This window comes from Oncorhynchus nerka, linkage group LG9a (genome assembly GCF_034236695.1).
Source record: "Oncorhynchus nerka isolate Pitt River linkage group LG9a, Oner_Uvic_2.0, whole genome shotgun sequence".
In the NCBI taxonomy this organism is placed as follows: Eukaryota; Metazoa; Chordata; class Actinopteri; order Salmoniformes; family Salmonidae; genus Oncorhynchus; species Oncorhynchus nerka.
Window position 1 is genome coordinate 25,941,120 of NC_088404.1, and position 22,270 is coordinate 25,963,389.

The following is a 22,270-nucleotide window of genomic DNA, read 5'->3' on the forward strand; positions in this document are numbered from 1 at the left end:
CAGTCTGGCTGTATTTTGACTTCTGATACTGGAGCGCTGTCTGTTGCCGATCATCATTATCCCAAGTCATCCTGGCCACAGGCCTATGCTCCCAGCAGGCCCAGTTATTCAGGAAAGCTTAACACGAGCAGCCATTCCTCAACCTAGACCCTAACGCTTCAATATAGCCTAAATATTTGTCATTTAACTTTTTAAACGTATTACATTTTGTGTGTGGCATTAACACAACTAGTCACAATATTTTAATCTGATTATACTACTTAAAGTCTCCTGTAGGCTATCTGTGCATGTTCATCCACTCCACTCTACTATAATTCCAACATCCAAACTGTGCAACTGCCATTCGATTAATGGAAAAAGAAACACCAAAAATAGTAATGACATTTGGAGATTGTCAAACCAAACAATCGATGCATTTTGGGATGCATTTTGATTTTTTTTTAGATTTCGATTCGCTACTTGATTGTGTTGAAAACGCAAACCATTATAATAAGCGCTCGAAGTCTGTAATCGGTATGCAGTTGTGTTGATTATTGGTTGTGTGTGGTGCATTGGCACAGAAACCTGTTGGTGGAAAATTTGTTGCATATATAATTATAAACTGGGTGGGTTCGAACCCTGAATGCTTATTTGGCTAACAGCCGTGGTATATCAGACCACGGGTATGACAAAATATTTATTTTGGTTGGTAACCATTTTATAATAGCAATAAGGCACCTCTGGGGTTTGTGGTATATGGTGAATATACCACGGCTAAGTGCTCCTCGTGCCTTTTTGCTTAATATTGCATCAAATTGTGAAAATCAGATTTCCCCCCAGCTGATCATTGTCTGCAGCTGGCTCTGATTGTAGTGTAATGAAACAGGCAGGGAGAGTGAGCTCGTCCATGGTGGTCAGCAAATCCTCAAACTTCTGGTCTGTTAGCCCTGCATTGCAAAGACTAAAGCCTGGATTGTGGCTGGAAACATGACTTCTCATTTCATGATAGTAATAGAGAAATCTAAAGGTAGATCATGATCACAAAGTTAAGCACAGAAGGAAAGCCCCAATCTTGTATGGCGAATTCTGCATGATCATGTGCATGATAATCACAGTAAATGTTGGTTCATGTGCTAAGGCAACAGTGTTTATGAGATGCACGAGGTCAGTGGTTTGGATATCACCAGTCTTCCCTTTGGGCCATTGTTTGACATTCCCCACTGTTGCCTGTTGTGACTGGCTCTCGAGAGGCAGAGAACCTAGAGTGTTGTGCCAAGTGCTAGACTGGTCCCAGATCTGTTTGTGCAGTCTTGCCAGTTGGCAGTTGCCACTTAGCTATAGGCTTGTCCCCAACTGGCAATACGGCACAAACAGATCTGGGACCAGGCTATAATGAAGCACTCTGCTCTGTTGCTAAATACATGAACCCAAAGGCTTCAAATACCAAATCTCTGAACAGTGTGAATGTCTTCATCTGTATTTGTTGTTTGTTTGTTTGTTTACTCTGTCCCCAGGTGTCCTGCCCCCCTTTGTGTCCATCCTGCTGTGGGTGGCGTTGGTGGTGTGCACAGCCATGCTCTTCATCCTGCCCAAACCAGGGAGTGTCCGGCCCTTCCTGGTCTCTGTCATACTGCGCTCTATTTACACACTGGGCCTGGGCCCGACCCTGCTGCTACTTGGGGCCGCCAATGTAAGTACAGCAAAGTCAAATACAGACAAAATAGTTTTAAGTAAATGTACAGTGTAATACTAACAACTCCTGTTTTGTAATTTCAGCATCTTCTATTGAAGCCCTCTTTCAGTCCTCTTTCCTCTCCTCTCTCCAGCTCCTAAATAAGATAGTGTTCCTGGTGAGCTTCGTGGGCAACCAGGGGACGTTCACGCGGGGCTACAAGGCAGTGGTCATGGACATGCCCTTCCTCTACCACGTGGGCTACATCATCGTCTGTATGCTGGGCCTCTTTGTCCATGAGTTCTTCTACAGCTTCCTGGTTAGTGAAAACAATCTCTGCAACACTTCACCATTTAACTTTAGAAAATACAAGAACTTTATATTATTATTGCTTATTTATCATTTTAAATATCCATTTAATTCAATGAACTGGATTAATTTAACTTGAAAGTACTTGGTTATCATTTGTAAAACATAAAATGGACATCATCAACAGTGATGTTGATTAAGTCTGGACCTTTCTTGGTGCCATGTGATTCCGGCAGGTGGTTATAGTGTGGTTCCATCATTTAGGTCCATGGTCTCCTTGTTCCCCCACTTGAACCAGGTTTTTCAGACACAGCTGCATTTGCAGAAAGGCACATCATCTCCTTCTTTTGCTGTTGCTGTTCGGAAGCTATGTGATGTCGGGTGCCTTTACAGCTCTCCTAAAGCTGTTTGTGCCCGTGTGTGTCCCTGTGTCTGCATTTGTCTGACTGTGTGTCTGTCCCCCTCAGCTTTTTGATCTGCTGAACCGCGAGGAGACCCTGCTGAATGTGATTAAGAGCGTGACCCGTAATGGGCGCTCTATCGTCCTCACGGCTGTGCTGGCCCTCATTCTGGTATACCTCTTCTCCATCGTGGGCTTCCTCTTCCTCAAGGACGACTTCCTCATGGACGTGCAACGTCTGCCAGGTCAGTACCCATAGACGTCCCCTTGTCTTCAGCCCAGAACCCTGTACTCTATCCTAGGTGTCTGCACTATAAACCACAGTCACCCCCTACTCACTACCTTTGCCCCTATACCCTACCCTAGGTCTCTGCACTTTTACCCCAGTTCAATTAGTACTAGTACCCAATGTTCCTCAACCCCTTTACTACCCTAGGTCTCTGCCCATTTACTCTGCTCTGTCACCCCCCTGCTCCCCCACATTACCCCACCCTCCTCAGCCTGTCCTGCTGATCGCTGATATGGTCACTGCTCAGTATAAGATACATGATCTCTGATGTTGCTCCCGAACACCTCTTACACTGGATTGTGGCCACATAGTCTCCCCATTAGTCCTGCCACCCACCCACCCACACCTAACCGTTGCCCTTCAATACCCACACCTGACTGGCCAATTCTATGGCCTTCGATCGTAAGAACTTCCTCATACAGCCAGTATACAATCTGACCACTATCTAATAATGACATCATTGCAATTCTTTTTGCAAACTGGGTAGTAGGGCTGTGTGATTTTTGCACATTAATCCAAATGTCTATCGCAGAATCAAGGTTTTTTGTATTTTTCATTTTTATGAGCGTTTATGTCCGCTTGTTATATTTTTGGGCTCGTCTCGTTTGCTCCTTCTGTGCTGTGTGCACCTTCCCATTTACACCAGATATATGTATATAATGACGAGATGCTCATGTCTCTGCACTAACAATAGGAGTTGTTGTCCCAAAGGCGGGAAGGCAGGTGACAAGCCTGTGCCCAAAGGCAGGTGACAAGCCTGCCTTCCCTCCTAAATAAGCGCATATAAAAGCATTGGGCTTATTTTGGACAGATTTTGGCAAGAGTGAAACCTCTTGCTTCTCATCTTTCTCTGGTTTACATACACACCCAAGACCACTCTGACAAATGGTTTTTCCATTTGCATTTGAGGTTTGGTCCAACAATATCAGTCATATGAACACTGAAACACATGGAGACATTATTTTACTGTAATAATAGAGGAGAAGTTAACCTTTTGAACCATACCATGTTTATGTTTCAACTCCTCAAATTCAGAGTGGCGCAGACACTACTAAAATGGATGTGTTAATGAACATTCATTCTGGAAAAATAATGGCCGGTTTGTTGCGCACGTATCACTAGCAGCATTTTAGTCAAGTAAAGATTGTTATACTGGCTGTTTAGTCTGTGTTTTATAAACATGCAATAAGCATAAAACAATTATATAAGGAATTGCCAACTCATTCTCATTCTGATAAAAAGGTAGGCCACTTGATTTCAACCTCTGAACAAAGTGGACAAGCTAACATGCTGTTCAAACAGTTGGAGAAGGACAGAATGGTGTGTTCATAACAATTCAACTCTTTTACCTTGTTAGCTAGCAAATGGATCCAAGTTGGCTAAACTTGAAATATAAATATTAGAGATGGCTACTCACTAGTACGTGGGCTTGTGTTTGAGAGATTGTTTATGGGATCGGTGTTAATTTTCTTTAATGCATGCTACTTTATTAGTGCATGTGCATTATGCATGGTTCTGGTCAAATTTGTAAGAAAAATTGTAGTTTTATAGACAGACCTGAAAGCCAGATCTGTGATTATTGCAAAAACAAACAAAAAAGGTACAACTATTTAACCTAGCAGTTAAGAGAGTTGGGCCAGTAAGAGCTGACTAGATAAAACAAATCTGTTGATGTGCCCTGAGCAAAGCACTTAACCCCAATTACTCCTGTAAGTTGCTCTGGATAAGAGCATCTGCTAAATGACTAAAATGTGAATGTCTTATGGTTGTGGAAGACATATATTCAGCCGAGGTACAGTAACTTCACAAGCCCTGAATTCATTTGATTATTGCTGACTGTTTTAAATGTAGTGTTATTTGACCTTCAATTGTACAACAAAACTTATTTAGGGTAAACTTTAAACATTTATTAGATCTACACTACATGACCAAAAGTATGAGGACACCTGCTCGTCGAACATCTCATTCCAAAATCATGGGCATTAATATGGAGTTGGTTCCCCCTTGCTGCTATAATAGCCTCCACTCTTCTGGGAAGGCTTTCTACTAGATGTTGGGTCATTGCTGCAGGGATTTCCATTCAGCCAAAAAAGCATTAGTGAGGTCGGGGACTGATGTTGGGCGATTAGGCCTGGCTTGCAGTCGGCGTTCCAATTCATCCCAAAGGTGTTTGATGTTGTTGAGGTCAGTGCTCTGTTCTCTGTGCAGGCCAGTCCAGTTCTCCCACACCGATCTCGACAAACCATTTCTGTATGGACCTTGCTTTGTGCACTGGGGCGTTGTCATGCTGAAACAGGAAAGGGCCTTCCCCAAACTGTTGCCACAAAGTTAGAAGCACAGAATCACCTAGAATGCCATTGTATGCTGCAGCATTAAGATTTCCCTTCAGTGGAACTATGGGGCCTAGACCGAACCATGCAAAACAGCCCCAGACCATTATTCCTCCTCCACCAAAATTTACAGTTGGCACTATGCATTCGGGAAGGTAGCGTTCTCCTGACATCCTCCAAGTCCAGATTCGTCCGTCTGACTTCCAGATGGAGAAGCGTGATTCATCACTCCAGAGAACGCAATTCCACTGAGTCCAATGGTGGTGAGCTTTACACCACTCCGGCAGTTTGAAACTCGGTAGTGAGTATTGCAACTGAGGGCAGACCATTTTTACACGTTACGCACTTCAGCGGTCCCGTTCTGTGAGCTTCTGTGAGCGTGTGTGGACTATCACTTCGTGGTTGAGCTGTTGTTTCTCCTAGATGTTTCCACTAAACAATAACAGCACTTACAGTTGACCGGGCAACTCTAGCAGGGCAGAAATTTAACAAACTGACTTCTTGGAAAGGTGGCTGAGCTCTTCAGTACGGGCCATTCTACTGCAAGTGTTTGTCTATGGAGATTGTGTGGCTGTGTGCTCAATTGTATACTCATGTCAGCAACGGGTGTGACTGAAATAGTCAAATCCACTCATTTGAATGGGTATCCACATACTGTTGGTTGTGTAGTGTATATCGTGATTCGCCCATAATTTTGAAAAAATCAAGAAATGAGTTTTTGCCCATATTGCCCAGCCCTACTGGTTATCATAGTTATCACCAGACAGTATTTCATGAGACAGATGGCTCCTTTATCATTACATGCTGCTCTCTCTTCACAGACGCTCTGCAAATTATTAGGGGAAAGGGGTTGGAGAGTAAAGAGCATCGATTTTAGTGATGTCGCCTGTTGAAACTGAAGAAGGTTGATGTTTTGATTTGTCACTGCAGTACGCATTAGGTAAGACAGGATAGACTGAGCAGTAGGATGGACTTTTTGTTTTTTGTCACAACAGCAATGTGGAATTGTCATTGAAAACTAGTAAACACATGTTTACTATACATTACTAGTTTACTAGACTAAAGGTTTTTGATTAACCTGTTCTCTCTCTTGGTTGACTGACTGTCTGTGCTTGCATGTTTGTGCGTGCTTGCTTATACAGTGCCTTCAGAAAGTATTCACACCCATTGACTTTTTCCACATTTGTGACCGACCGGCTCTATTTAGCTCAATTTGAAATTGTGTTTTTTACATTGGATAAAAGTAATCTCAGAGCTAGCAAATTGTATGTCATACACTGCAGGTGAGGAGTAATGGGAGTAATTCTGCTTTGAAAGTTGATAAAGTTGGAACCCCACTTTTGAGAAAATAGTCCTTGAATGTTTTGGTATACCTACTGGAGAGCTCTTTGTCTTCACCCATTCAGTGTCTTTCACACCCTCTTAAGCCTTAGCCCCACCCATCTCTTTAAGGATTTGCATGTGAGGCCATGTGCTAAACAGTGTGAGTAAGGTAGTGTAGTAAACAACCAAATATTTCAAGACTAAAAGTGGTGTAAGTATTAGGAAAAAATACGCTTTATCTGGTCCTTGGCCTATATCCTAATCTGACTTTGGTGCACTTCATGTTTTTCTTCACATTACCATCTCTGGTAAACACACACTATATCAAATAAAATTTAAATTTACCCCTCAGCCACATCTAGCTAAGTGGATGGGTGACTATTGTCTAGACATGTACAGATGACCTTATAATTAGCAATGCAATGGATTTCTGAGATATTACTAATCAGATCATACAAGTAACGTTAACGTGCGAGCCAGCCAGCTAACAGTACACTTTAACTTGCAATGAAAATGATTTTGTGACAAATTAGATATGTATAATATCTGAAAGTGTAGCTAGCTAGACTCTTACCCGTATACATGGATGAACACTTCTCCCTCTCTGTCACGGATATCATGGTTGCCCTTAGTTTGAAGATGTAATCCGGAGACAGGTGTTTTATACAACAGCTTTCTGTGTTCTCTTTTTGACTACCTCCACATATTTGCAATCAAACAACATGCTTTTCTCTAGCTCCTTAACTATCATACTCTGCTTCCACCGGGCATTCTACTGATTTCAAAACTTGGTCAACATCTTCGTGACAACAACACTGTTGATCGCCATTTCTTCGCCATCACTGTCATCAGAAGACTTTGACCCTGGTTCAGTGAAGATGTTTTTACCAAAATCAGGGATTTCATCATTGTCAGAGTCAGCATTGCACCATCGTCCACCAGTAAGTAGTCCATCCCAACCTTTTCCCACTGATCTTTGTCAATAGTGTCTGTTAAATTCAGGGCAGCACTGCAGTTATTCATGATATCGTTCAAAAAAGCTGTGGTAGAAAGGATTATCTACACATACTGAGCAGCTCATGTTATAGACTTGTTATAGAAGCATGTTAGCTACATGGCAGTTTCGTGTCTTTGGCTATGCAGGATTACGTGATATGACATGCTATTCTATAAAATCCTTTCTCCGTAATTAATATTACCTGATTAAGCTAATCATGTAAATGTAATTAACTAGAAAGTCGGGACACCACAAAATAATGTTTAGAGCTGTTATCTTCTGAATAAACTCTTAAAGACCTGGTAATCTTTCACGTCTCATCTGAACATTGTAGAATTCTTGGTTATCTTCACGAACCCTGGCTAACAAGTTGAATCAGCAATACAAACTTTGGTTTAATTATTTATATACTAAATACCTAAATAATCACACAGAATTACATAAACACAGAATGGATCATACATTGATCCACTTACTAATTATGTCCTACAAGAAAACGTATGACGGCTGGTTACACAAAGAGAGGAGGTTGGGCTTGAATGAAAGCGAGGGAGGACTGAAGAACAAAGGGAGAAGCTATGCAATCATAAATACAGAATCTTATGCATTCTAAATAACCGCCCATTTGGAAAAGGAAAATGCAATAAATATTTACTCTGAACTGCGCTTCAATAGGTTGGTTATAGATGGAAGACTGTGTTGCCCAAAAGAGATCTTCCTTGTCCTTTGAATAGTGTCTCTGGTGGTGAACTGAATACGTTGTAGTATTGTCGTTGTGTGGTAGACTGGATACGTCGTCCGTCCTTTCCTAGCCCACGTTTACAGCGGCCGCTGCTAACTCAATGGCTAGGAGGTATCACTTCTGGAGTGAGTAAGAGTTCAATGTTCATACCAAGTTGCAATACTTTTAGCTCATGCTATATTCTTGCTGGTATAGTCAAAATACATCCTTTCGGTGTGTTGATCGTCATCTTCACGTTGAAATTCGATGCTAATTTCCCTAGGTTATTATATGAGCCCTTTCAACGTGGGGACCGTCGTCCTCGGAACACAAAGTTACGTTTTCGTCAAGGGCTTTATATAGGAGGCGAGAGAAGGGCGTGTTTCATAGTTTATAACCATTGTCTGTTCACATGGGCAGGGCCACTGAGTTGAGCATATTTTACTCTATGACAAACCGTTCTCTCATTAAGAAGCAAAATTACATTTAATCTTTTCACAAATAGTTTCATATTTAAACATTTAAATTGCACAACAATTCCATGTGAATCTGATAACTATAATTTGTAGACTTTCCAAGATACAGTTTGTCGTCCTAACATCAGTAATAATGTCTCAGACATCAACTGATCTGGCATCATTTTCATTTAGTACCAACGCATATTTTCAGCTGGTTGGATTACCGAAATATGGTTCCTTTCCCCCCACCTTTTGATGTTCCCAGACTCTCTATGCTTAACAAAGGCTTTTCAAGAGTCCTACTGTAGAGTCGAGAGAGGAAAGGGAGAGAGGTATTTTTGGGGGTGTCATAAACCTCACCCACAGGCCAACGTCATGACAACACCATTGTAGTTAATCGACAATACTAACCTAAATGACAGAGTGAAAAGAAGGAAGCTCTGTACAGAAAAGAAATATTTCAAAACATACTGTCGTGCCAAAAGTTTTGACAATGACACAAATATACATTTTCACAGGTCTGCTGCCTCTGTGTCTTTAGATATTTTTGTCAGATGTTACTATGGAATACTGAAGTATAATTACAAGCATTCCATAAGTGTCAAAGGCTTTTATTGACAATTACATGTCGTTGATGCAAAGAGCCTATCTTTGCAGTGTTGACCATTCTTTTTCAAGACCTCTGCAATCCACCCTGACATGCTGTCAATTAACTTCTGGGCCACATTCTGACTGATGGCAGCCCAATCTTGCATAATCAATGCTTGGAGTTTGTCAGAATCTGTGGGTTTTCTTTTGTCCACCCGCCTCTTTAGGATTGACCACAAGTTCTCAATGGGATTAAGATCTGGGGAGTTTCCTGGCCATGGACCCAAAATATTGATGTTTTGTTCCCCGAGCCACTTAGTTATCACACTTGCCTTATGGCAAGGTGGTCCATCATGCTGGAAAAGGCATTGTTCGTCACCAAACTGTTCCTGGTTGGTTGGGAGAAGTTGCTCTCGGAGGATGTGTTGGTACCATTCTTTATTCATGGCTGTGTTCTTAGGCAAAATTGTGAGTGAGCCCACTCCATTGGCTGAGAAGCAACCCCACCACATGAATGTTCTCAGGATGCTTTACTGTTGGCATGACACAGGACTGATGGAAGCACTCACCTTGTCTTCTCTGGATAAGCTTTTTTCCGGATGCCCCAAACAATCCTAAAGGGGATTCATCAGAGAAAATGACTTTACCCCAGTCCTCAGCAGTCCAATCCCTGTACCCTTTGCAGAATATCAGTCTGTCCCTGATGTCTTTCCTGGAGAGAAGTGGCTTCTTTGCTGCCCTTCTTGACACCAAGCCATCCTCCAAAAGTCTTCGCCTCAATGTGCGTGCAGATGCACTCACACCTGCTTGCTGCCATTCCTGAGCAAGCTCTGTACTGGTGGTGCCCCGATCCCGCAGCTGAATCAACTTTAGGAGACAGTCTTGGCGCTTGCTGGACTTTCTTGGGCGCCCTGGAGCCTTCTTCCCAACAATTGATCCACTCTCCTTGAAGTTCTTGACGATCCGATAAATGGTTGATTTAGGTGCAATCATACTAGCAGCAATATCCTTGCCTGTGAAGCCCTTTTTGTGCAAAGCAATGATGATGGCACGTGTTTCCTTGCAGGTAACCATGGTTGACAGAGGAAGAACAATGATTCCAAGCACCACCCTCCTTTTGAAGCTTCCAGTCTGTTATTTGAACTCAATCAGTATGACAGAATGATCTCCAGCCTTGTCCACGAGAGAATCACTGACATGATGTCAGCTGGTCCTTTTGTGGCAGGGCTGAAATGCAGTGGAAATGTTTTGGGGGGATTCAGTTCATTTGCATGGCAAAGAGGGACTTTGCAATTAATTGCAATTAATCTGATCACTCTTCATAACATTCTGGACTATATGCAAATTGCCATCAAAATGTACATCCTGTTTTCAATAAGGCACTAAAGTAAAACTGCAAATAATGTGCCAAGAAATTAACTTTGTTTTATTTTTTATTTCACCTTTATTTAACCAGGTGGGCCAGTTGAGAACAAGTTCTCATTTACAACTGTGACCTGGCCACGATAAAGCAAAGCAGTGCGACACATACAACAACACAGAGTTACACATGGAATAAACAAATGTACAGTCAATAACATAATAGAAAAGTCTATATGCAGTGTTTGCAAATTAATGTAGTAAGATTAGGGAGGTAAGGCAATAAATAGGCCAGAGTGGCAAAATAATTAACCTCTAGCGTCGAGCAATTCCGTATCCGGGAGCGTAATCATAGCCTCAAGCTCATTACCATAACGCAACGTTTCCTATTCATGAAAATCGCAAATTAAATAAATATATTCAAACACATGCTTAGCCTTTTGTTAACAACACTGTCATCTCAGATTTTCAAAATATGCATTTCAACCAAAGCTACACAAGCATTTGTGTAAGAGTATTGATAGCATAGCATTAAGCCTAGCATTCAGCAGGCAACATTTTCACAAAAACAAAAAAAGCATTCAAATAAAATAATTTACCTTTGAAGAACTTCGGATGTTTTCAATGACGAGACTCTCAGTTAGATAGCAAATGTTAATTTTTTCCAAAAATATTATTTGTGTAGACGAAATAGCTCCGTTTTGTTCATCACGTTTGGCTAAGAAAAATACCGGAAAATGCAGTCACTTACAACGCCAAACTTTTTTCCAAATTAGCTCCATAATATCGACAGAAACATGGCAAACGTTGTTTAGAATCAATCTTCAAGGTGTTTGTCACATATCTATTCGATAATCTATCAGTGGTGGCAGTTGGCTTCTCATCAGAAGCAAACGGAAAAATACTGCAGCTGGAGATTACGCAATAATTGCGACGGAGGACACCAAGCGACCACCTGGTAGATGTAGTCTCTTATGGTCAATCTTCCAATGATATGCCTACAAATACGTCACAATGCTGCAGACACCTTGAGGAAAACGTGGAAAACGTAAGCTGACTCCTAGCTCCTTCACAGCCATATAAGGAGTCATTGGCATGAGGCGGTTTCAAAAAATGCGGCACTTCCTGATTGTATTTTTATCTGGGTTTTTTCTGTAACATCAGTTCTGTGGCACTCACAGACAATATCTTTGCAGTTTTGGAAACGTCAGCGTCTTCTTTCCAAAGCTTTCAATTATATGCATAGTCGAGCATCTTTTCGTGACAAAATATCTTGTTTAAAACGGGAACGTTTTTCATCCAAAAATTAAAATAGCGCCCCCTATATCCAAGAAGGAGTGATTGATGTGCAGAAGATGGATGTGCAAGTAGAATTACTGGGGTGCAAAGGAGAAAAAAATAATATGGGGATGAGGTACGACGGTGCAATGATCTGTAAGCTGCTCTGACAGCTGATGCTTAAAGTTAGTGAGGGAGATATAACTCTCCAGCTTCAGTGATTTTTGCAATTCATTCAGGTCATTGGCAGCAGAGAACTGAAAGGAAAGGCGGCCAAAAGAGGAATTGGATTTGGGGGTGACCAGTGAAATATACCTGCTGGAGCGCGTGCTACGGTTGGGTGGTGCTATGGTGACCAGTGAGCTGAGATAAGGCGGGGCTTTACCTAGCAAAGACTTATAGATGATCTAGAGCCAGTGGGTTTGGCGACGAATATGTTGCGAGTGCCAGCCAACGAGAGCATACAGGTCGCAGTGGTGGGTTGTATATGGGGCTTTGGTGACACACCGGATGGGGCTGTGATTGACTGACTGCATCCAATTTGTTGAGTAGAGTGTTGGAGGCTATTTTGTAAATGACATCGCCAAAGTCAAGGATCGGTCGGATAGTTCGTTTTATGAAAGTATGTTTGGAAGCATGAGTGAAGGAGGCTTTGTTGCGAAATAGGAAGCCAATTCTATATTTAATTTTGGATTGGAGATTCTTAATGTGAGTCTGGAAGGAGAGTTTACAGTCTAACCAGACACCTAGGTATTTGTAGTTGTCCACATATTCTAAGTCAGAACCGTCCAGAGTAGTGATGCTAGACAGGCGGGCAGGTGCGTGCAGCGATTGGTTGAAGAGCATGCATTTAAATGTACTTGCATTTAAGAACAGTTGGAGGCCATGGAAGGAGAGTTGTATGGCATTGAAGCTCTTCTGGAGGTTTTATTTATTTGACCTTTATTTAACTAGGCAAGTCAGTTAAGGACAAATTTGTATTTTCAATGACAGCCTAGGAACAGTGGGTTAACTGCCTTGTTCAGGGGCAGAATGACAGATTTTATCTTGTCAGCTCGGGATTCATTCTTGCAACCTTTCGGTTACTAGTCCAACTCTCTAACCACTAGGCTACCTGCTGCCCCAGGTTAGTTAACACAGTGTCCAAAGAAGGGCCAGAAGTATACAGAATAGTGTCGTCTGCGTAGAGGTGGATCAGAGGATCACCAGCTGCAAGAGCAACATCATTGATGTATACAGAGAAAAGAGTCATCCCGAGAATTGAACCCTGTGGCACCCCCAGAGACTGCCAGAGGTCCGGACAACCGGCCCTTCAATTTGACACACTGGACTCTATCAGAGAAGTAGTTGGTGAACCAGGTGAGGCAGTCATTTGAGAAACCAAGGCTGTTGAGTCTGCCGATAAGAATGCAGTGATTGACAGAGCCGAAAGCCTTGGCCAGGTTGATGACTATGGCTGTGCAGTATTGTCTCTTATCTATGGCGGTTATGATATCGTTTAGGACCTTGAGCGTGGCTGAGGTGCACCCATGACCAGCTCGGAAACCTGATTGCATAGCGGAGAAGTTACGGTGGGATTTGAAATGGTCGGTGATCTGTTTAACTTGGCTTTCGAAGACCTTAGAAAGGCAGGGTAGAATAGATTTAAGTTTGCAACAGTTTGGGTCTAGAGTGTCTACCCCTTTGAAGAGGAGGATGTCCGCGGCAGCTTTCCAATCTTTGGGGTTCTCGGATGATACGAAAGAGAGGTTGAACAGGCTATTAATAGGTGTTGCAACAATTGCGGCAGATACTTTTATAGAGGGTCCAGATTGTCTAGCCCAGCTAATCTGTAGGGGTCCAGATTTTGCAGCTCTTTCAGAACATCAGCTATCTGGATTTGGGTGAAGGAGAAATGGTGGAGAATTGGGCAAGTTGCTGTCTAGCAATGATCAACAAACAACTTGAGAGATTGAAGAATTAAAAAAAATATAATGTGCAAATATTGTGCTATCCAGGTGTGCAAAGCTCTTACCCAGAAAGACTTACAGCTGTAATCATTGCCAGAGGTGATATTGACTCGGGTATGAATACTTTAAAGTATTTTTACTTAAGTAGTTTTAAGGGAGATCTTTACTTTACTATTTGTATTTTTGACAACTTTTACTTTTTACTACACTACATTCCTAAAGAAAATCATGTACTTTTTACTCCATACATTTTCCCTGACACCCAAAATTACTCGTTACATTTTGAATGCTTAGCAGGACTTGTATAATTCACACGCTTATCAAGAGAACGTCCCTGGTAATCCCTTCTGCATCTGATCTGGCGCACTCACTAAACTCAAACGCTTCGTTTGGGTTATTTTTCCAGCACTGTATTTCATTTTTTTTGGAGGGGGGGGGCTAAATTTAAAAATAATAATAATATTCAGTCTTTAACAGAAAGAAATGTGGAGTAGTAAGGTAAGAATACTTTCTGAAGGCGCTGTATGTAAATACACATTTGCATGCAGAATAAATAGCCTATGCCTTTTCAGTTCCCAATTTGGCTATGTGTGTGTGAGAGCTTTCCAGAGCATGAGTGCATGCATGCGAGAGTGTGTCTGTGGGCGTGTGTACGTGCTCTTGCTCTTGCACAGCGCTCGGGCAGTCTTAGGGAGAGAACCTGCCAGCACATGTGCACCTGTTGCATAATCTGGAGCAGTGGCTGTGCAGCGCAGCACTCTCTTATGTAACTGGCTGGGGTGGGGGTGTGTCTGTGTCTCTGTCTGTGGGCTGAGCTGTCTGAGGGCACTGCAATTCTTAGTGCAACTTTTGACAAATGAAAAAGACCCAGCTAAAAGACTCTTTAAATTGCAGTTCATTTTCTCAAATCGTGTTTGTCCGTTTATCAAGGGTTATAATGCATATTACCTCTTTATGTGAGTGTTATACCACACAGTCCATTTGCCATAGGTGAAGCTTGGGTCAAACTGTTTAATGGAGAAATTATTTGGGTTTATTGAAATGTGCCTGAAAAGAAAATATATGTTTGGGACAATCTGAAGCAATGAAGAGAGAGGGTTATGAGATGGGCATATACTAGAATCTCTTACGAGAAAACGAGCTCCAGGCATGGTCCCTATTAGACAGAATTGGTTGTCACAAAGTTGTCTCCAAGTCACTATATGTGACCAATCAATTTGAGACGTTCTCACAAGTGGCTACGTTTACATGCACACCAATATCCCATTATTATTCGGTATACTCAATTATCGAGTTGACGCATATAAACATCATATCCCGTTCACAGTCACCCGAAAACGTTTGTAATCCAGTTATGAGAAACCTGCATAAAATGCCTGGGATATTCTGATCTTCGATGGAATACGGTGTCATGTAAACATCTTATCCCATTTACTGTTGTTTATTGCAGACCATTTTACACATCCCATTGTGTGATGTTTTCATCTGATTGTCAAACATCACTTTAAAAAGTAGGCTACCTGCACAGTTCCATCCACCATAATAATTCCATAATAATTTGTTTTGCTGATACTCCGTACTGGACATTATAGACTACTGTCTTAGGCTACTTTCACCTCTAATTTAGATACATTTCTGCTTATAATTTCTGACATATGGTAGGCCATTTGTTTGTCAACTATAGTTAGATACATGCAACTTCTCTTCTGTCATAACTTTTTGCCCTAGAAGACTAAATAAAATAGTGTTCACCAGAATGTCTTATATTAATAAAATTAATACATTAGTAATCTAGTTAACAACAGTAAAGTTGTCTGTTTTGTTTAGGGCCTGGGGAGTAAAACACTAACTCCAAAACAGTGGGAAGATTGTTCCTGTGCAAAATGTCCAAATGTCATCAGTTTGACCGGTTTTAAGGAAATTAAAACGATGAGTCTTCAGTTGGTTTTGGGTGCATATTATACAGTGGGGCAAAAAAGTATTTAGTCAGCCACCAATTGTGCAAGTTCTCCCACTTAAAAAGATGAGGCCTGTAATTTTCATCATAGGTACACATCAACTATGACAGACAAAATGAGGAAAAAAATCCAGAAAATCACATTGTAGGATTTTTTTATGAATGTATTTGCAAATTATGGTGGAAAATAAGTATTTGGTCAATAACAAAAGTTTATGTCAATACTTTGTTATATACCCTTTGTTGGCAATGACAGAGGTCAAACGTTTTCTGTAAGTCCTCACAAGGTTTTCACACACTGTTGCTGGTATTTTGGCCCATTCCTCCATGTTTTGGGGCTATTGCTGGGCAACACGGACTTTCAACTCCCTCCAAAGATTTTCTATGGGGTTGAGATCTGGAGACTGGCTAGGCCAGTTTCAGCCATGCTGAAAGACCCAGCCACGTTTCATATTCAATGCCCTTGCTGATGGAAGGAGGTTTTCACTCAATCTCACGATACATGGCCCCATTCATTCTTTCCTTTACACGGATCAGTCGTCCTGGTCCCTTTGCAGAAAAACAGCCCCAAAGCACGATGTTTCCACCCCCATGCCTCAAAGTAGGTATGGTGTTCTTTGAATGCAACTCAGCATTCTTTGTCCTCCAAACACAACGAGTTGAGTTTTAACCAAAAAGTTATATTTTGGTTTCATCTGACCATATGACATTCTTCTTCTTGATCATCTTCTTCTTGATCATCCAAATGCTCTCTAGCAAACTTCAGACGGGTCTGGACATGTGCTGGCTTAAGCAGGGGGACACGTCTGGCACTGCAGGATCTGAGTCCCTGGCGGCGTAGTGTGTTACTGATGGTAGGCTTTGTTACTTTGGTCCCAGCTCTCTGCAGGTCATTCACTAGGTCCCCCCGTGTGGTTCTGGGAATTTTTGCTCACCGTTCTTGTGATCATTTTGACCCCACGGGGTGAGATCTTGTGTGGAGCCCCAGATCGAGGGAGATTATCAGTGGTCTTGTATGTCTTCCATTTCGTAATAATTGCTCCCACAGTTGATTTCTTCAAACCAAGCTCTCTCGTCTTTTTAAGTGGGAGAACATGCACAATTGGTGGCTGACTAAATACTTTTTTTGCCCCACTGTATGTGGTTGAAATACTGTCTGCTTGCATAACAATGTCAAAAATAACACTTTACACATGCATTCACATTTTCTCGATGTTCAATGAAATAAATAATATTTCTCCACTCCTGTTACCAAGACAAAATGTAATATTTGTTGTATAATTGAACTGCAAGAAATGCATAATTCTGCACGAGTTAATATTATTTTACATGTTAGAGGTTTTAGGCCCACAGTCAGTGTCCACATTTCAGTTACTATTCCATTTAACCCATATGAACTTCAATTAGGAATATTCTGTTTATTTCTGGAGACCGGGACACTCGTGAGCAGGATATCAAAGGTGCATGTAAACAGCTTATCCCAAACAAGACCATTATAAACAAGACCATTATTATTTATATTTTTTTCACCTTTATTTAACCAGGTAGGCTAGTTGAGAACAAGTTCTCATTTGCAACTGCGACCTGGCCAAGATAAAGCATAGCAGTGTGAACAGACAACACAGAGTTACACATGGAGTAAACAATTAACAAGTCAATAACACAGTAGAAAAAAAGGGGAGTCTATATACATTGTGTGCAAAAGGCATGAGGTAGGCGAATAATTACAATTTTGCAGATTAACACTGGAGTGATAAATGATCAGATGGTCATGTACAGGTAGAGATATTGGTGTGCAAAAGAGCAGAAAAGTAAATAAATAAAACAGTATGGGGATGAGGTAGGTGAAAATGGGTGGGCTATTTACCAATAGACTATGTACAGCTGCAGCGATCGGTTAGCTGCTCAGATAGCTGATGTTTGAAGTTGGTGAGGGAGATAAAAGTCTCCAACTTCAGCGATTTTTGCAATTCGTTCCAGTCACAGGCAGCAGAGTACTGGAACGAAAGGCGGCCGAATGAGGTGTTGCGTTTAGGGATGATCAATGAGATCCACCTGCTGGAGCGCATGCTACGGATGGGTGTTGCCATCGTGACCAGTGAACTGAGATAAGGCGGAGCTTTCCTAGCATGGACTTGTAGATGACCTGGAGCCAGTGGGTCTGGCGACAAATATGTAGCGAGGGCCAGCCGACTAGAGCATATAAGTCACAGTGGTGGGTGGTATAAGGTGCTTTAGTGACAAAACGGATGGCACTGTGATAGACTGCATCCAGTTTGCTGAGTAGAGTGTTGGAAGCCATTTTGTAGATGACATCGCCGAAGTCGAGGATCGGTAGGATAGTCAGTTTTACTAGGGTAAGCTTGGCGGCGTGAGTGAAGGAGGCTTTGTTGGGGAATAGAAAGCCGACTCTTGATTTGATTTTCGATTGGAGATGTTTGATATGAGTCTGGAAGGAGAGTTTGCAGGCTAGCCAGACACCTAGGTACTTATAGATGTCCACATATTCAAGGTCGGAACCATCCAGGGTGGTGATGCTAGTCGGGCATGCGGGTGCAGGCAGCGATCGGTTGAAAAGCATGCATTTGGTTTTACTAGCGTTTAAGAGCAGTTGGAGGCCACGGAAGGAGTGTTGTATGGCATTGAAGCTCGTTTGGAGGTCAGATAGCACAGTGTCCAATGACGGGCCGAAAGTATATAGAATGGTGTCGTCTGCGTAGAGGTGGATCAGGGAATCGCCCGCAGCAAGAGCAACATCATTGATATATACAGAGAAAAGAGTCGGCCCGAGAATTGAACCCTGTGGCACCCCCATAGAGACTGCCAGAGGACCGGACAGCATGCCCTCCGATTTGACACACTGAATCTGTCTGCAAAGTAATTGGTGAACCAGGCAAGGCAGTCATCCGAAAAACCGAGGCTACTGAGTCTGCCGATAAGAATATGGTGATTGACAGAGTCGAAGGCCTTGGCAAGGTCGATGAAGACGGCTGCACAGTACTGTCTTTTATCGATGGCGGTTATGATATCGTTTAGTACCTTGAGTGTGGCTGAGGTGCACCCGTGACCGGCTCGGAAACCAGATTGCACAGCGGAGAAGGTGTGGTGGGTTTCGAGATGGTCAGTGACCTATTTGTTGACTTGGCTTTCGAAGACCTTAGATAGGCAGGGCAGGATGGATATAGGTCTGTAACAGTTTGGGTCCAGGGTGTCTCCCCCTTTGAAGAGGGGGATGACTGCGGCAGCTTTCCAATCCTTGGGGATCTCGGACGATATGAAAGAGAGGTTGAACAGGCTGGTAATAGTGGTTGCGACAATGGCGGCGGATAGTTTCAGAAATAGAGGGTCCAGATTGTCAAGCCCAGCTGATTTGTACGGGTCCAGGTTTTGGAGCTCTTTCAGAACATCTGCTATCTGGATTTGGGTAAAGGAGAACCTGGAGAGGCTTGGGCGAGGAGCTGGGGGGGGGGAGCTGTTGGCCGAGGTTGGAGAAGCCAGGCGGAAGGCATGGCCAGCCGTTGAGAAATGCTTATTGAAGTTTTCGATAATCATGGATTTATCGGTGGTGACCGTGTTACCTAGCCTCAGTGCAGTGGGCAGCTGGGAGGAGGTGCTCTTGTTCTCCATGGACTTCACAGTGTCCCAGAACTTTTTGGAGTTGGAGCTACAGGATGCAAACTTCTGCCTGAAGAAGCTGGCCTTAGCTTTCCTGACTGACTGCGTGTATTGGTTCCTGACTTCCCTGAACAGTTGCATATCACGGGGACTCTTCGATGCTATTGCAGTCCGCCACAGGATGTTTTTGTGCTGGTCGAGGGCAGTCAGGTCTGGAGTGAACCAAGGGCTGTATCTGTTCTTGGTTCTGCATTTTTTGTACGGAGCATGCTTATCTAAAATGGAGAGGAAGTTGCTTTTAAAGAATGACCATGAGCTAATATCCAGACTACTTTGACCACGTTTACATGCGCAATGTCATAACCAGCCTTCTCACAACCTATTTATAATGTTGTGACAGCGTTATGTTTTAGTAGTGAATAGGAGGGGGGAGCACCCTGCCTCATCTCCCCAGCTTCCTTACTCCCTGTTATGGTCTCAAGTGTCCCTGGTCGTGACTCTCCAGCCCAGGTGTGGACCTCTCGACTCTGCATGTCTCTCATTATCACAGTCAAGCACCGTTGAAAAGGATATGAAGGGCCTGTTGAAATGTCAGTATTTTAAAACACACATAGCCACCGGCCTGCATCTGCTGTTATGTGCTGGATACGCAACTACTGCGAATGTGACTCATGTTGAGTCTATCATGACTGGCTCTATCCTCCATGACAAAAGGGGCATGTCTGCTCCTTGTTTTTCTGCAACCTTTTTAATAACGTTTATAGATTATGAAATATTGATGAGAACCTTCAAGCGTCTTTTCTATAGTAACCTACGCAAAATTATTTCTGTATACTGTCCTATTATTTTGTTTTCAGTTGGACTTGCTTATTTTCCTGCTTTTTAGGGAAACTGGAAACACTAAAAGATGGCCAGGCTCCCTCCGACAAGTGTTTGAAGGACGGCTGCCCAGGCTACTTACCCACGTCTGTCACCAGTAAGTTATTATCAACACCTAAGTCTCTACAATGACCCCCTTAAAAGGTTTTCTGCCTTTGTCTCATTAGCATTTTCCTCTGTGTATAATTGACAATGCAGCAGGCTTTAGAACTCTCAATGTCCATTTTTTTAAACCTTTATTTAACTAGGCAAGTCAGTTAAGAACAAATTCTTATTTTCAATGACTGCCTAGGAACAGTGGGGTAACTGCCTGTTCAGGGGCAGAACGACAGATTTGTACCTTATCAGCTCGGGATTTGAACTTGCAACCTTTTGGTTACTAGTCCAACGCTCTAACCACTAGGCTACACTGTGTGTGTGGTCTGGGCAGATCTTAGTGGTCTATAGCCGCTGCCTCTGGAGCATATGTACAATGTACCGTAGCGAACATGGGTTTGAATCCGGTCCTCTGCTCTTTCAGCACTTTCTATCCTACCTATCACCTCTATCACTCTTTTTTTTTGAGGCCATGTGATATGAACTGCCAACCACTTGTCCTTATCATGAATGTTTTATCTAACAGCATTTTGCACATGGATCCCCAAACTCAATGTGCTGTAACAGGGGTTCTTAATCAGGACATGGCTAGTTCAGTCAGTTCTCAGTCCTTCATGTTCAGTAGCCCTCTAGTTGTGTTCCTGTTCGGGGAGCTGTGTAAATGTGAAGTGTTGGCTACTCTCTCTAGTCAGTTAGCCTCTGGAAGGTTCCACGCTGAGGAAGGGTGTCGAGACAGGGTGTTAGAGGCAGGATGTTAAAGCAGCATCCTGGAGAGGGAGAAGCAGAGGGGATGACTCATCGTACTCATCTTTGTTCTCCAGCCCAGTGTGTGTCCATGGATCACAAGCACTTCAGGGGCCTCTACACCTGTTCTAACCTTCACTTCTCTCTATGCTATTTCTATCCCTCCATCTCTGGCTATGTTTCACCCTCTCATTTATTTCTGTCACGTAGAGGGGTCACATCATCCCATGTGTTTAAACCCTTTCATCCTGTGTTGAAGTCCTACATCTACTATTGTGAAGGGATTTCAACCTGTGCAAGTTTTAGAATTTTGTCAGAATGTTTTTGAATTATAAACGTGTCACTCATTGTCAGGAAGATCTAGGACACTACTACCGTTGTGTACATTTATCATTAGTTTCGTACACTATTTTTGTGTCCAGTGATGGTGGAGGAGGACGATGGGACGGAGCGTGTGTGTGACACTCTGCTGATGTGTATCGTGACGGTGCTGAACCAGGGCCTGAGGAACGGAGGGGGAGTAGGAGACGTGCTGAGGAAGCCTTCCAAAGACGTGAGTGACCTGGTACAATCAATCAGTTGATCAATGAACCAGTCAGCCAGTAATTGATGGATGGGAGGATGGATTGACTGTTTGTTTTACAAAAAATATAGAAAACAAAAGGCCAAATCTTTTTCATGATGATGTTTATGATAATGGTATTCATTGGGATGCTGATGATGACCATGCTGAGTATGATGACGTGTATAGTGATACAACTTTTCATGAGGATGCTGATGAATATTCCACTGGTCCTCTCGTTACCCAGGATCCTCTGTTTGCGGCCCGTGTGGTGTATGACCTACTGTTCTTCTTTATTGTCATCATCATCGTCCTCAACCTCATCTTCGGCGTCATCATCGATACTTTCGCCGACCTGAGGAGCGAGAAGCAGAGGAAAGAGGAGATACTGAAGACCACCTGCTTCATCTGTGGTGGGTACACAGCCCTACATAGCACTTCATAACTCCACATAGCACTACATAACACTATGTAGCACTACGTAGAACTACATGGCACTATACAGCACTAGAGCACCACATAACAGTACATAGCACTACATAACTGTACAAAGCACTACATAACTGTACAAAACTGTACATAGCTAGCACTACATAACTGTACATAGCACTACATAACTGTACAAAGCACTACATAACTGTACAAAGCACTACATAACTGTACAAAGCACTACATACCTGTACAAAGCACTACAAAACTGTACAAAGCACTACAAAACTGTACATAGCACTACATAACTGTACAAAGCACTACATAACTGTACAA

At 42.6% G+C, this 22,270-nt stretch overlaps 1 protein-coding gene across 5 annotated transcripts in view; it reads left to right on the top strand.

Moving 5' to 3' along the window:
• Positions 1 to 22,270, top strand: part of LOC115134115 (inositol 1,4,5-trisphosphate receptor type 2-like) — a 176,590-nt gene that overhangs the window by 116,019 nt on the left and 38,301 nt on the right. For 4 of the 5 annotated variants that reach the window (XM_029667772.2, XM_029667773.2, XM_029667771.2 and 1 more), the window contains exons 49-54: positions 1,494 to 1,669; positions 1,806 to 1,970; positions 2,428 to 2,605; positions 20,111 to 20,200; positions 21,366 to 21,496; positions 21,753 to 21,918. In XM_029667772.2, coding sequence (XP_029523632.1) covers positions 1,494 to 1,669; positions 1,806 to 1,970; positions 2,428 to 2,605; positions 20,111 to 20,200; positions 21,366 to 21,496; positions 21,753 to 21,918 — 906 coding nt within the window. Of the gene's footprint in view, positions 1 to 1,493; positions 1,670 to 1,755; positions 1,971 to 2,427; positions 2,606 to 20,110; positions 20,201 to 21,365; positions 21,497 to 21,752; positions 21,919 to 22,270 lie in introns of those variants that run through there. The other variant, XM_029667775.2, reaches the window with a different exon arrangement.